The sequence below is a fragment of the Nuphar pumila genome, chromosome 6, assembly GCF_984573655.1.
Source record: "Nuphar pumila chromosome 6, dmNupPumi1.hap1.1, whole genome shotgun sequence".
Lineage (NCBI taxonomy): Eukaryota > Viridiplantae > Streptophyta > Magnoliopsida > Nymphaeales > Nymphaeaceae > Nuphar > Nuphar pumila.
This window is the reverse complement of record NC_143254.1, coordinates 107,396,985-107,413,347: the sequence shown is the minus strand read 5'-3', so window position 1 is coordinate 107,413,347 and position 16,363 is coordinate 107,396,985. Positions and strand designations below refer to the sequence as shown.

Below are 16,363 nucleotides of genomic sequence, written 5' to 3'. Positions count from 1 at the left end.
GTGAACATGTCATTCAGCATATGTGTCGTCATTTATGCATTTCCAAAATGGAATTTGGGTTCGTCAGGTTGTGTTATGGTGAAGTGCCACCAACAAGATTTTTCTAGTGCATGATTGAAGCTTTGTTCTAACGTTGCCAACTAATGCACTCTCAACGGCCACAATGTTGAAGTTTCATGGACTTGGTCATGTTTGTGCCAACGGTCATGCTCCAAGTGATGATCTCAGATCTCAGGTTCGTCAGGTTGTGTTATGGTAAAGTGTTCCTTGGGGTGCATTTGAATTGCCTTGATCTCAGATCTGGGTGCGATCCTTGTTTTTCTGGTCCCAGCGATGAGTCCATCATGCCATTCAATCAAATGCACCCTTGGGGGCATGTTTGATGCGCTGGACACACCCGTGCAGGGACAGACCAGTTCCTGCTTGGGCACTGTCCCGTGTTTGATGCATGCAGTGTTTGGCGTCCAGGACAGAACAAAGCACGTCCCGTGTGATGCTTTATAAAACGTCTGCATCTGCACAAGACACGGCAAGTCCAGGGCAAACACCACGTTTTTTTTCGCTCGGTTCCTTGTAGCATTGGAAGAGGCAATGTCTTTCTTTCATGCGCATCTCTGTGACACACCGATCCCAAATGGTTGGCCCAACTGTTGTTTTGGGTGGATCGGATCGTCGGTAACTGGTTTCCCATGTCAAAACCAGTAACGTATTTGAAAAGCAAAGGGTTGTCCAACTTTCCTCAAATCAGATTGATCCGGTCCCTGATTTGATCGTTGACTGCCCATTCGAAGCCTTCCTTGAGAAAGGGTTTAGTTTCTCATGAGCCACCCAGACTGACGGCCTCTTGTTTTGCTAACAGCTCTCTTTCTCCAACCATTCCCCTTCCAATCTCTCCTACACGATGAGGAAGACATGAAAATTTATATCTAGTCTTTCTATGGTTTCTACTAGTGGACTGAAATAAGTGCGATAAGAAGTCCCACTTAGACAGCCTCTGCTTTAGCATTTGTTATAAGTCTGCATCCAATAGTTATGATTCCTGGATTGGGAAAACTGAATTAAGTTTACCAACCAAATATGTTTGCTGGTATGAATTGAGATTTTCAGTTTTTTTGCGAATCTAGATGCATTCATTTGCTAGGAATAGATTGTTGGATTATGGTAATTGAATAAAAAAATGTGTTTTTAATGTTTGAATATTTATGAAAATTGTAAGTCACTGATTTTCAACCATTAAAAGATTCTTCTTACACATCATAATTGGATGATTCAAGAGTATGTTTCTATAAAACCAAGCATCTTGATCACATTCTTATGGTAAAATTTTCAAAAAAACTTAAAAAAACCCTATGAAAATCTTGGTTCATACCAGTATAACATATTTGGTTGGTAAACATATTTTAATTACGGATAGACTCTATTGTCCACAATATTATAATATATAATTTGGATTCGGGTTCAACCTTACCTCATCGGATCTGGATTCGGATCTACTTTTTACACTTCGGATCGAATTGGGATCCGAAAAGATCCGTCCCGATCCAACCCGTTTGCAACCTAATTGGCGGGAACCGGGAAGGTAGCCTCTCGTGCGCCGCGCGCGTGTGGGAAGGACACCAAAGCGATCAAAATCTAGGGTTCGCATCTGCAGCGCGGGAAAAAAGGAAGGGGAGAGAAAGAGCAGAGGGAAAAACCCTTCCCTTCGCATCTCCTCTCCGCTCTTTCCTTGTCCTTCTCGCCGGAGCCATGTTTTCCAGCCAGTATGACGGGAATGCCCTCTTCTCAGGCGGCGGATTCATGCCGTCTCAGTCGACGCCGGGCTCCTTGGACTCCGGCTTCTCCGCCTCCAAGGTGAGTCGGGAGCTCCCTCTCGCCTGATTCCTCCTCCGCTCGATAATTTTTCTCTTCCTCTTTTTTCCTCCCTTTTCGCCTCTTCCGCTCGCGTTTCAATCGAGATTCTTACGCCTCGCTCCATCTTCTTCCTTGCAGAAGAGGGGGAACGGAGGTGTCATCCCGTTGACGGTGAAGCAGCTCAGCCAGGCCTTGCAGAACATATCCGACGACATCTCCAATATCATCGTCGACGGGTGCGAGATCAATAACGTAGGTCTTTTTCCCGCCGAGACGATGGTTTCTTCTCTTCTTTTGCCCTGCTTTTGTAGCCCTAATTTCCCGTAGCTGCTTTTGGCTCCTTCTGGTATTTCCTCTGTTTCGTGAAACCCTGATTGTCTATGGTTTGTTCGTTACCTTGTTGTTCTGCAATATTTTATTTTATTTTATTTTATTGTTATTGTTCGTGTTTCTTGGCTTTCTTGCATGTGTTTTGCTTGGAGCCCTCAAATTAGTGTTTTGTTATGTTTGAACCGCGATGAGTTGTGGAATGGATCTACTTGTAGACATTGTCAACAGTTTTGGATAAGTTCCTTGCCCGTAAGACGGTGCAAAGATATTCTGGTGAAAGAACTAAAGTGTTGCAAAGGTATTTGGTGAAAGAACTCTCCTCTATATCGTGCTTTTGATTGGTAGATAGCTGTGTATATTTACGGCCAAGTTTACATCTTTATTTTGAGGAGATTTTGTTTATCTCCTGTCTACAAATGTTAAGAGTGCCAGATGGGGTTCCGGAAACTCAAGATAAGAGTGGAGCTGGCGCAGTTTCAAACGATGATCCAAAACACTCTAGATGATAGGGATGAAGCTAGAGCATGAAGACTGGAAGCACGCAGTCTCAGTAAGTGCAGCAAATATGGCTGTTTTAGTCTCTTGTTAATCCTTGATTATAGGAAGTTGTAATAAGAGATAAGAAGAATCTCCTCAAGATAGGCATGTACGCATAGCCATATATAATATTTTAAAATCTCTTAAAACATATGCGAGAGAGGGGATGACCTAAATAACATTGCACCATTTTATGGAATCAGAGCACTCACCACTAAAAAATGGAGTGATCTGCTGCATCGACTCCATCGGCATAAGGCGATAGCTTGGAATCTTGGATATCTCTTTACCGCCTTCAATCATGCCACCAACATCAAACCTTCAATATGTTCTTGCTGCAAAGTTATTGGTAGATAACTACCTGTTCTGGTAGTCTATATTTCTCTCTACTTTGAAAACGTATGACCTTTTGGGACTGGTTGATGGATCCAAGCAATGACCATCAAAACTTAAATTAGGACCGATTGATATTGATCTGATTATATTCAGTGGCAAAAACAGGACCAACTCCTATTGAGTTGGCTCATATCCTCTCTGATGTAAGCTGTTCACGCTCAGGTAGCAGGCCTTGCGGGTTTGAAGTTGTTTTTAAGCAGTCCTATGCTGCACACCCAAGATGAAGAGTTATGTGGTTGAAATATCATCTAAAAGATAAAAGAAACTAATTTCTCACTAGTTAGCTGTGGCATCAAAACTGGTTGTAGAAGATTTCATTCTGCAATTTATTAAAGGTTTACCTTCATAATATGCTGCGTTTAGAGCGTTCATCACTACTAAGATGGACCTGATAACTTTAAATGAGTTTCATGGCTTGTTATCGATTGAAAATACCTAACTAAATGAAAAGAAGGCAGTTGGTATTTATCAAACTCAAGTGCAAACAGGTATATAACCAAAATCAGTGTAATCAATCATTTTATCAAAACAACAGAGCCAAAGGATTTAAAGAAGGATATTAGTCATGTGACTCACGTCCAAGAGGAAGAGGATCTGATTACTGTCAAAATTAATCATCCTTTCATACTAATTTTGACACAAACCAATGTCAGTGAGTGACGTCTTAGGGGACCAAAGTCATGTGTAAGGCTTGTGATACACCAGGCCATTTGGCTTGTCCATGTTTTTGGTGGTAATAGTTGGATCTGGACTTGGGTGCTATGAACCACATAATGAATGAGTTGAGCAACTTATCAATGCATTCTGAATACCAAGGATGTGACACAGTGAAACTGGGCAATGAAACAGGTTTGAGAATTGAACACATTGGATCATCTAGAATTTCATAGTTCTAATTTCTTTTTTCATTTAAAGAATATCCTGCATGTTCTCACATTACGAGAGATTTATTTTTTCGTGAATAAATTTTCATGGGATAATAATGTATTTTCTTTGAATGTTGCCTTGACTACTATTGTGAAGGATTGACAAATGGGGAACCTTCTCATCAAAGGGCTGAGTGAGCATGATTATATCACCTTTCCTTTTATTCAGCAAATAAAGAATCTTTTCTTGGAGAATGTGCCACCCTGGATCAATGGCATCAATAACTTGGGCGCCATCCATTTATATTCTCAAATAATTGTTAATAAATTTAACCTATCTTGTGAAAATTTTATATATGAATCATGCTAGAAAGGAAAGAGCCATAAACTTCACTTATCTAGCCCTTTTAATAATGTTTCAGACCTCTTAATATTGTTTATTTAGATGTCTGGAAACCATACTAACATCTGTTACTGGGTTCAAATATTATGCTCATTTGGTTGATGTTCACTCCAGGTACACATGATTTTTTTTGTTGACTAAAAAATATGAGGTTTTGACTATTTTCAAATGTATGTTGAAAATATAGTGGGCCAAACAATCAAGTTTTTACATCTTGATTGGGGCCACGAATATAGGTCTACATCCAAGTACTTGGACTCATGGGGTATGGGACTCCGCATTTCATGTCCATATACCATGGGCAAAATGGATCAGTAGAGTAGAATCCCTGCCATGTTGGAGGCACTGGTTTATTATTGTTGGTTCATGCATGGTTGCCTTTGCATTACTGGTCATATGCTTTTTGTATTGTAGTATATTTAATCAATGGACTTGTTGGTAAAATGCCAATGGAGAAACACTTAATATCCAATCAGATTATACCTTTCTTAAAAGTTAAAACCCTTGGCGGTGCTTGTTACCCTTGCTTACATCCATATAGATCCCATAAACTAGAATATAGAACTGAATCCTGCATCTTCCTAAGCTATAGTAATCGTCATAAGGGCTCCTATTGTTTTCACTCAAAAACTACAAGTGCTTATCTCTTGACATGTATTTTACAAATTCTGTTTTCCTTTTAAACAAAGTCCAACCAAATCTAAATATGTTTCCCTATCCTCACCTGTTACAATTGCAACCCCATCCTTACCTCAAACCTTTGCTAACTCATCCTCCTCATCACTCCATCATTCCACTCTAAAACCATCTTCACCACCTAAATTAAAGTTAAACCTAGCCATGCTACCCACATCCTCTCCTACCACCAGTTATCCAGTTATCCTGTGTCTGGATCTAGATCTGAATTCAGAAATATGTTTGGACTTCGATCCATCTCTTGACCTGTTATCCCCAAACTCACAACAGAGCTTACTCGAACCCATTGAATGATTACTTGATTTCAGGATGGAATCCTTAAACTGAAAACTTCTTTTAGTATCAAGTACTATTTCATATGCCTTTCTCACTGAACTCACTTGAAAATCAGAACCAACTTCCTTCTTCTTGCTCAGTTAGATTGCTTTTAGTTATGAGCATTGAACTTTGATGCCAAACCTTGTGGCATTTACACTGTAGGATCACCAATGGTTACATGGCTTTGAAATTTACTTTTCCAGGCGCCAGGGTAAAAAATTTGCATCACAATTGGTTTGAGATCTTTAATTACCTGTGTTACACATGTGCATTTTACTTTTCTGGTCTGGGTCTCAATTGTTTAATGTTTTACTGATTTAGTTATTCAAATACTTTGTTTTGGAAGGTCACATTGGTGGGAATGGTGATGAACAAACTTGAAAAGGTTACTGATGTTTCCTTCACCCTTGATGATGGAACAGGAAGGATTGATGTCACTAGATGGTAAGCTATGACAATAGCAAGCTTTACCTTGAACTCTTTATTCTTTTTTTAATACTTTTGAGTCTTTGATGGTGAAAGTCTATAAGAAAGTTACTGATCTTCAATCAAATTTCTTAGGGTCAATGACACTTCGGAGTCAAATGAAATGGCTTTGGTGGAGTAAGTCCTGTCTTGACAACTTGTTATTTAATTTCTTGTATTTCTATTTCCTTTCTAGGTCTTCACAGAAAGCAACATGAAGTAATGCTAGCACAAGAATTTGAATTCCATTAATTTTTTTTCTAAATTGTCTGGTTGAGCTAAAATCTAAGGGCTTTTATGTAAGTGCATTGATGGGATTTCTCCCATAGATCAAGTGCATAAGTTATTGCCCTGTGAATTTCTTTTTGCTTGATTTTGTTTTTGCTTTTTTTTTAACTATTACGGCTGTTTTCTTCTAAAGGTTAGTACGTCCAATGCAGGAATGGCTCATATGTTCGTGTTCATGGGCATTTGAAAACTTTTCAGGGCAAAAGATCTATTAACTCGTTTGGTGTAAGGTATGTATCATGCCTTTGTCCCTTGTGTTTCTTCAAGTCTTATTGATATTGCCAATAATTTGGTTTAGGTTCATGGTGTGCCATCTCTTTCAATCAAATTATATTATAGTTTGTCTTCTATTATATGAATTTATGTCAGTGGTGATTGCTTGGCGTGCCATCTCTTTCAATCAAATTATATTATAGTTTGTCTTCTATTATATGAATTTATGTCCATGGTGATTGCTTGGAGTCTACTTGATATTTGTCATTTGAGTGTCTACATCAAATTATGACCGTGCTTTCTTGGTCACTTTGATGTTCATGTTTCTTGATCAATGTTATATCATATTGTATCATACTATTTGGTGCAGTGCACAAGCCCCTAGGCCAATACAATTTAAACATAGATTATCAGGTTGTATCAACATCATATAATAAAATCCTGTGTCAGACTACTTTGTAAGATATGTGCAAGTCATCAATTGCTGAGAGTTTAAGGAGGTATTTGCATCATGGGATGTGGGCCGCCCAGACACACCTCTGGGGCACAAGAGTCAGACCTCCCCCCTCCGACTCTTGCATCCCAGGTTTTTAGGACAAAACTTATGGAGGACACATTTTTGTTCCCGCCCCATGCATCCTGTGTCTGCAAGGCAGAGGGGAGTAAGACACACTTGTCCATGGATGAGTGCATTCGTACTTTCAAATAACCCCTGAAGTTCTCAGTGGTCAGAGCGCCCAGCCACTTTTGGATGGGGTTTTAGCTTAAAAGGGGTTGCTTTGACCTCATTTTCACATCCATAAACACAATATAACGTTTCATTTTGTGTTTTTGAGTTTGAAGGTTGGAACCACTTCTGGACACCATGTCAGGAATTGTATTTGGTTCATATGCTTATGCTGTAAATTGATCCACATAATTTGTTCAAAATGGTTAACATAACTATGCTGGTGAACTTAAACTACTAGACCTTTTTCAAATTTTCCTCTTCCTTTTCGTGGTGTTCCAAATTTTGTTGAAATCTGGGAACTAAACTGGCAGTATGTAAAACAGTTTATTTTTTCTTTCTTTTGGATTTGAACAATTTCAACACACTAAAGAGGCCAAGGTCCAAATAAGATATCAACTCAAGGTGATGCTCTTTAATTTTCTTTTGAACATCAGCTCGATGTGATTTATCTTAACAGAAAATGGTTGAAGAGGAACATTGAGAAAGAACTTGGGAAAAAATAGAAACAAAAAGATCGCCCTTTGTGTGTGCTGCATGCACTTATCTACGATGCAAGTTATATGTTCCCCCCGGGAACACGCAGATGCGTGTTTCAGGGTCTGAATGAGCGTCATGTATGTAAGCACGTGGGGCTCGTTTCACGTATGTGTCGGCATCACTTAGCATTAGAGTCTGGTTTGTTTGAAAAGACTTAAGTACCCTTTCTCGCCATTAGTGCCATGAAACGACGTTTCGAGTCAAGGACAAAAATGTCCTCCCGCCAGAAAGGGTTAATCTCATCATCGTTTTCGCTTTAAGGAGTAAACTCCTTTGCTTTAACAGGAGGTCCTTGCGATACATCACCCTAAACGTTCTGGCTCACCCTTTGACAATGCACCATCTGCTGTAACATGAGCTCCCTTTGACGACACAACCTTTGACGTCGTCTGCTGCTGCGGGATCACCCTTTGTCGTTGTCTGCTGCTGTCGAAGCACCCCTTTTCGTCGTCTACTGCCGCCGGAGCACCCCTTTTCGTCTTCTACTGCTGTCAGAGCGTAGTTGGAGCATCGTTGCCCCCATCGGCTGCATCTACCTTCTAGGTGTTTCTCCTCCACTATTCGATTAGCAAAACTTGTGTCCTTTCAGTGAGTTTTGTGTAAGGTTTCGTTATGTAAACAAATCGATTTTCGTTATGTAAATCTGAATGCTAAATCTTACAACTGGTCATACTGTTCATGCTAAATAATACTTATTTTCATACTGAAATAAATCGATTTGTACCTATCCACCTTCTGGGCGTCGAAAAACATTTAGCACGATTTGTTCTTATGAAGGCCAAACATTACAACGATATGTAAGTATGAGTCAGTGTTGTTAAAAGCGTTGAGGCGTAGCGAGGCGCTCCACCAAAATCTGAGGTGAGGCGTAAGCCTCAAAATTTATTTTTTTAAACTTAAAAAAAACTATAAAAATGATCTAAAATTATAAATAAATAAGAAATGCTTTATTGATGAAGCGCCAACCAACACGAAATAAAAAATCTCAAATAAATACGAAAAAAATATGAGATTAACATGTAAAAGTAGCATTAATTCAACAACTTGATCTATATAAGTATCTAATTGCATAAATATGAGTATTCATTCAATAAAAAACTAAATCAATGCATGCTTAAACAATTCAGGACATCACATATTTGATTGCACACCAAGAAATCATCATCGCTACAGTTATATGGACAAAAAAGGAAAACAAGGGACCGCAGTTATATGGACAAAAAATGGCTACAATTATTAATAAAAATCTATTTCATATGGACAAATCAAACTATTTGCTGCAGTCAGGGCTGGGCTAGGACTGGGCTGAGCTACAAAAATGGATAAAAATCTATTTCATATGGAATCAGGGTTGGGGTAAGACTGGGCTTTTTAAAAAAAAAAATTTAACTGTTTCGGGAGGCAGGACTGGGCTACAACCTAGTCCTGCCCCCCCTAGCTACGCCCCTGGTTAATAAAAAAAAACGAAAAAGCCATACCTGAAGGAAAACGATGATCTGCGACGGGTGGTGGCCGGCGGCGAGTGGTGGCCGGCGACAGCAGTGGCGGCGGCGAGTGGTCGCACGGCGAGTGGTCGCACTGCGAGTGATCCCTTCTCAGCAGAGGCGGTGATCGGCGAGTGGTGGTCGGCGACGAGTGGTGGCCGGCGGCGAGCAGTGGCGGTGGACGAAAGGGGACGGAGTGGAGAGAGAAGGGACGAGGGCTTTCCCTCGCCCCGAAGCGCCTGTGTCTTTTTTAAAGACACAGGTTCTCGATCTTTCGAGAATACGGGCCCGGATCCGAGTCGAACTCGGGTCCGGGCCATCCGATGTTTAATGCGCGCTTCACTTTGAGGCGCGCCTCGCCTCAAGGCGTACGCCTCAAGGCGCATGAGGCGTACGCCTTGAGGCTGTTGCGCTTTTTACGTGCGCCTCAAGGCGAAAAGGGCCTAGCCTCGAGGCGAGGCGCGCTTTTTGCGCCTTGAGGTGCGCTTTTAACAACACTGGTATGAGTGCTAAATTTCTACAATGATTTGTAAGTTTGAATTTAACAATGATTTATACATTTAATGCAGTAGCGATTTGTTCGATGCAACGATTTATATGTTTCAAGTAGTAGCGATTTATGATATATGATTTATACATTTAAAGCAACCACAATTTATACATTTAATGCAGTAGAGATTTATGATTTATAACAATATGTACTTATGAAGGGTTAAATTTATGTGTTGTGTAGGTTAGCAATGACTAAAATTCGTAAGACAAGAAAGCCTTCGTCGTTGGAGGGGATGACTCTTGGAGAAATCATCCGCCAATCCGACATATATGAGGGTTATGTAAAGTACCAAAATATAATGAACATTGATCATGAAAAAGATAGGAACAAATTGTTGGATATTTATTATGCGGAGCTTGATCCATCAGCTTTTGAATATGAAAAGCAAACGAAGAAAGCTGAGGAAGAATTAAGGATGAAGAAGAAGAAGAAGGATGACGAAGAGAAGGAGGAGGAGAATGAAAACTATGCGCACTTATGAGGCAAAATGATTTCTTCTTGCCGACCATGCAAAATTAAATCTACATGCACATCATTCTTCATGTTATCTGTCATGATCCGCAGTTGTATCGCACTATATTATGCATCGAGTTGTTATTTACCGTCCCAATTAAAGAAACGACTTATCATATATGTGTGTTGACGATAGCGATTCACGTGACAACGATTTAATGACAGCTACGACATTGTGAAGCGATTTCAATCTTAATTGTTAAATGAACAGCAATTTGAATACACAAATCACCACCGCTATCACGCAACAATGTAAATGCCGCACGCACACGTTTCAATATCATAATACAAATATCATACAAATCGACACTAGCAAACACATAATATGTTACAAAGCGATATACATATCACATAATATATTATACATCGATAAAAAAATTCAGCATAATAGCTTACAAATCGCAATTTGCGTTATACTATTCCAATATTTTCTATACAAAGGCAAATCGTTGTTGCCGACATACACGTCATTGCGTAAATCGCATAAATCGTCAACCAGAATTCAGGTCTTACAACGCATATCGATTTTTGACAACGAGCGAGATGTGGAATGACACTTACTGTTGAATCCCAAACGTTACAACGATATGTACTTATGAAAGGTGCGATTTCTACATCGATTTGTACGTTTGAAGCAATGATTTGTACGTTAAAAGTAGGAACAATTTATACGTTTGATGAAATAGCGATGTATACTTGTTGACGATAGCGATTCATGTGACGGTTATTTAATTATAGGTACGAAGCTTTGAAGCGATTTTCATAGAAATCGCTAAATCAGCAACGATTTGAACACACAAATGGATAACTTATGTCACTACAATGTAAATTCCTCACGCACAGTTTTCAATTATATACTACAATTTCTAACAAATCGACACTAGAAAACACTTAGTATTTTACAAATCGGTACATATATTCCATAATATATTACTATACCTAACCATATACCCTAAAACCTAAACCCTTAATATCTTAGTAAACCTTAACCCTAAACCCATAATATATTACTAAACCGTATACCCTAATGCCTGAACCCTAACCCTAACCCTAACCCTAACCCTAACCCTAACCCTAACCCTAACCCTAACCCTGAACGCTGAACGCTGAACCCTTCAACCGTAAACCCTTTAACCCTAAACTAAACTAAACCCTAAACTAAACTAAACCCTAAACCCTAAACCCTAAACCTAAAACCTAAACCCTAAACCCTAAACCTAAATCCTAAACCCTAAACCCTAAACCTAAATCCTAAACCCTAAACCCTAAACCCTAAAACCTTAAAACCTTAAAACCTGAACCTTAAACCTTAAAAACCCTAAACACTAAACCCTAACCCTAACCCTAAACCCTTAAGATATTGTTTTGATTCTTAATATCGATTTAAGATATTGTTTTGCTTCTAAATATCGATTTTTAAGATATCAATACGAATTTCCAAATCGATTTAAGATATTATTCTGAATCTTAATATCGATTTCTATGCTGATTCTTAATATTGATTTAAGATATTGTTTTGATTCCTAATATCGATTTAAGATATTGTATTGTTTCTAAATATCGATTTTTAAGATATCAATAGGAATTTTCATATCGATTTAACATGTTTGATTCTTAATATCGATTTAAGATATTTTTTTATTCTAAATATCGATTTTTAAGATATCAATACAAATTTCCAAATCGATTTAAGATATTGTTTTGATTCTTAATATCGATTTAAGATATTGTTTTGATTCTAAATATCGATTTTTAAGATATCAATAGGAATTTTCATATCGATTTAAGATGTTGTTTTGATTCTTAATATCGATTTAAGATATTGTTCTGATTTTAAATATCGATTTTAAAGATCAATACGAATTTCCAAATCAATTTAAGATATTGTTCTGAATCTTAATATCGATTTAAGATATTGTTTTGATTCTAAATATCGATTTTTAAGATATCAATAAGAATTTTCATATTGATTTAAGATGTTTTGATTCTTAAAATCGATTTAAGATATTGTTTTGATTCTAAATATTGATTTTTAAGATATCAATAGGAATTTTCATATCATGTAGACTTGAGGTGCCTCCACCTTTGTCAAGTGCACTGTCATTATCCTCTACCTCATTATCGAATTGCATTTCGTCTGCTGGAATATTCAAGTTAAGAGTGAATCCAATGTCTGCACCCTGCTTATCATGTGCATCATTAGTGGACATATTCAATTCTTCAGGTGCGTCGATAGTATGAATGTCTATTGCTCCATGACTTACTAATGATTGAGATACATCATCTTCACTGCAACTAGTTGATATGCTCAACACTGTCATGAGCAAAATATCAATTTGCGTTAACCAGCGCATACATTTACTACGATTTATTCAAGATGCATATAACAACGACTACCGATTAGTTAAGCAAGTCAAAGAAACGATTGAATGAATCACAGTATCAAAGATTCAACATAATAGCTTACAAATCGATATTAACAAACAAAACCATATCTCACAAATCGACACTATAAAACACATAATATCTTACAAATCGATATACGACAATTCAGCATAATATATTATAAATCGGTATACGGCAATTCATCATAATATCTTACAAATCGATATACGACAATTCAACATAATATCTTACAAATCGATATTAACAAACAAAACAATATCTTACAAATCGATATACGACAATTCAGCACAATATATTACAAATCGATATTAACAAATCAAAACAATATCTCACAAATCGATACTAGAAAACACATAATATCTTACAAATCGATATACGGCAATTCAACATAATATATTACAAATCGATATCAACAAACAAAACAATATCTCACAAATTGACATTAGAAAACACATAATATCTTACAAATCGCTATACGACAATTCAGCATAATATATTACAAATCGATATTAACAAACAAAACAATATCTCACAAATCAATATACATGTTACTACAACCACGATTTGGTTACATTGCATATACTGAGTGAATGGACGATACTGGATGGGGTAGCGGCCTTTGCTCGCAACTTTAACCAAGCATTCTTGTCAGGAATTTCCACCGCCTTACAAATATCTTCAAGTTTCCAACCGTCGAAACGATAAAATCTACTTACAATAACAAAACAATGCCTTAATGACACTCACGACGGCATACGTTCTTCAACAATAGCATGATGACATGGAAATGTACTCACCACGCTTTAATGGCACTTGTTGGAATGTTTGTGCGTTATTGTTTTTTTCCATACTGCCTAACGAAAACGAAGAGAAGACTGTAAAAAGAGATGGCCGACAAATCACCCTTTGACGCCCACCAATGATCGAACCAGTCATTCGATTTATAGTTATCTCCACGAGGTAGGAATGAACCCAACAAAGTTTTTTATCTAAAACAAGGCTGGAACGAGAAAGCGGCCATGTGTTGTAGCACAAGCTAAAAACAAATGCAGAACGTGCAAATCTATATACGTGGAGCGGGATGACATTTCGTCTAATGCATATCTATCTTACGGGAGGACATTTTCGTCAAAAGCATATCTACCTTTTTTATATGTTATTTTATTATAAAGACATTATGGGCAACATTGGCATATGAATTATCGTGGGTCCCAAGATATTCCTCCATACACACCGGAACACGCGAATTTGTGTTCCGGGGAGAACACACAACACCCTCCCGCTTATCTGTGCGTGGAAGATCAATTGTTCAAGATGGATAATAATAATAATAATAATTAGTGAGTTGGGTTTGTGTGGCTCAAGTCTTGTGAAACCCACACCTGCCTAATGTTTTGATTTAAACTTTAAATTCAGCACTTTATGTGTTTGCTAAATTGTCATATCTGTTATATTTTGAGTAAAATCCTGGTATCCTGCATCCATTGGTATTTTTCTAATCTATCAGATAATCATCAGCTCCATTGAGATGGCCATAAAGGAAAAAGTATCAACTATATGTTATTGAAATGACTGAGTAGGATCAAGCCCTAGGTTAACTGGGGCTGGTTCTCTGCTGTATTTAGCAACTCGTACAAGTATTTTGGGACCAGGCTGATATTCATCTATCCATATACCATCTAAACCTATATTTCAGGGACTGGATCTAGTTTCTTTTTTTCAAAATTTCAGTTGTAGTTTTTGCTCATGATCCTCTAATAGCTTGAGTTTACTTAACTGACTAATATTCTTGTACTTCCAAGGCTAATCACTGATTTTGATGAGCTCACTTTCCACTATATTGAATGTATTGCTGTACATGTGGATAACAACAAAAGACGGGTATGTTCTTTTTATGAATCTTTTTCGCCGCATAATATTGGTTCTTAATGCCGAGCTATTTGATTTGAGTGTTATGAAAAGTGCAGTCTGGAAGTGTGGGTCAACCACAGCCAAGCTCAGTATCTTCAAGTGGTACACTGGGAAATCAATCCGTCACCAATCAAGTATGGAGTTCTTATTTCTTCGATTTGTCTTGTTTTTCATCCTCAGTGAGTATTATCACGTATGAAAACCTGCCTATTTTGCTTCCGTATCAGTATTCTGCACGGCCATCATCTGTTGGATCAGATCAAGATATCAACACTAGAGTCCAGAGGATATTTGAGGAACCTGTCAGTCTGTGAGTTACTTTCCATAGCAGAGACCTTCTTTCCTTGACGTCACCTTGATTTGATGACAGACTGTTTCTTGCTTCAACAGTGCTATAGAACAAGGGTTGCATGTGGATGAAGTTGTCAGGCGACTGGGATTACCCAAAAAGCGCATTTTGTCTCTCTCTCTCTCTATCTATCTATATATATGTGTGTGTGTTGTGTGTCTTACGAGTCGGTATGTATTCTTCATGGCAGGGAGGCTATTGAGTTCTTGGCAAGTGAAGGATTTATCTACTCAACTATCGATGATGACCATTACAAATCAACTACTAATGGCTAAGACAGTTCTCTTACTGGTTTGGGCAAAACGAGAGGTGACTGCCTGTGTTATTCTATTTGGTGATTATTGTGTTATTTCATATTCTTACAGGGATTTCATCTTTGTCTGGAGCTTTGAGCTTTTCACTTTATTGATGTATATGTGAAGTATTAGAGGGTCTGTTTTTTTTCATTAGTTTTTATTTTAGTTGCATATACTTCTAGCCAATGTTAAAATTAGTTCACTAGGTGAATCGGTTTCTTTAAAAAACCAAAGAATCAAACTGAATGGTTTTTTTAATTGGAATATTTTTTATTCAAAATTAAGAAAAAACAGAATTTATTCAATTCTAAACCGATTTTGCTTCAAATCAACCGTTCTTGGTTGATTCAGCCAATTTGAGCCAAATTTGGTCGATTTTGGAAGGGGGCCTATTCAGACCTGTTTTGACAACATTGCTTCTAGCTGTGGAAATATTCATTTAAACCAATTCAGACACAAACAGAAATATATACATCCATTCACATCTATACCTTGAGTAGATTAATCCCTAGGTATCAATTGGTCGGGTTTGACTTGGACCTGACCCACACGGTACCCTATGGGGTCAGGGTTTGGTGATAAAGTTGACCGTTTAAAATATGGGTCAGAACCAAAGGGTTCAATTAGTATATGGAGTTGGGTGAGCTATCCGACTAACGAAGGACAAAAAGCAATTTCATTTCTTCAAAATGTTATTTGAGAAATAAGAAATAAAAATTGTGTTTTGATGATTTGTGTGATTTTCTTTTCCTGTGCTACAACAAACAACAACAACAACTACGCCTTCATCCCAAAACAATTGGGGTCAGCGATATGAACCAAAAAAGAAATTCATTTTGGGTCTTCCACATGAATCCTTTTCCTCCAATCATTTCTATCCAACGCCATGTCCTCGGTGAGGTTCAAAGCATTCATATCCTTTCCTATCATCTCCATCCAAGTCTTCCTAGGCCTACCCCGACCTCTTTTAACTAATATATTTTCCCATTTCTCCAACCTTCTAACTGGAGCATCATTAGGCCTTCGCCGAATATGTCCAAACCACCGTAAACGATTCTCTCGCATCTTATTTTCAATGGGTGCAACACCTACCTTCTTACGTATCTCTTCGTTCCGAATCTTATCTTTTATTGTATTTCCACACATCCATTTAAGCATCCGCATCTCAGCTACACTCATTTTTTGAATATGATGTCTCTTGGCAGCCCATATTGTAAAGCG

At 37.9% G+C, this 16,363-nt stretch overlaps 1 protein-coding gene across 1 annotated transcript; it reads left to right on the top strand.

The window, feature by feature from the left end:
• Positions 1 to 1,668: 1,668 nt before the first annotated feature.
• Positions 1,669 to 15,290, top strand: LOC149835591 (replication protein A 32 kDa subunit A-like). Its single transcript, XM_090008613.1, has 10 exons — positions 1,669 to 1,851; positions 1,990 to 2,103; positions 5,744 to 5,841; positions 5,959 to 6,000; positions 6,303 to 6,380; positions 14,389 to 14,467; positions 14,554 to 14,631; positions 14,725 to 14,807; positions 14,888 to 14,956; positions 15,037 to 15,290. The coding sequence occupies exons 1-10, from the start codon at positions 1,747 to 1,749 to the stop codon at positions 15,119 to 15,121; spliced, it is 831 nt and encodes a 276-aa protein (XP_089864739.1). The 5' UTR covers positions 1,669 to 1,746; the 3' UTR covers positions 15,122 to 15,290.
• The last annotated feature ends 1,073 nt before the right edge of the window (positions 15,291 to 16,363 follow it).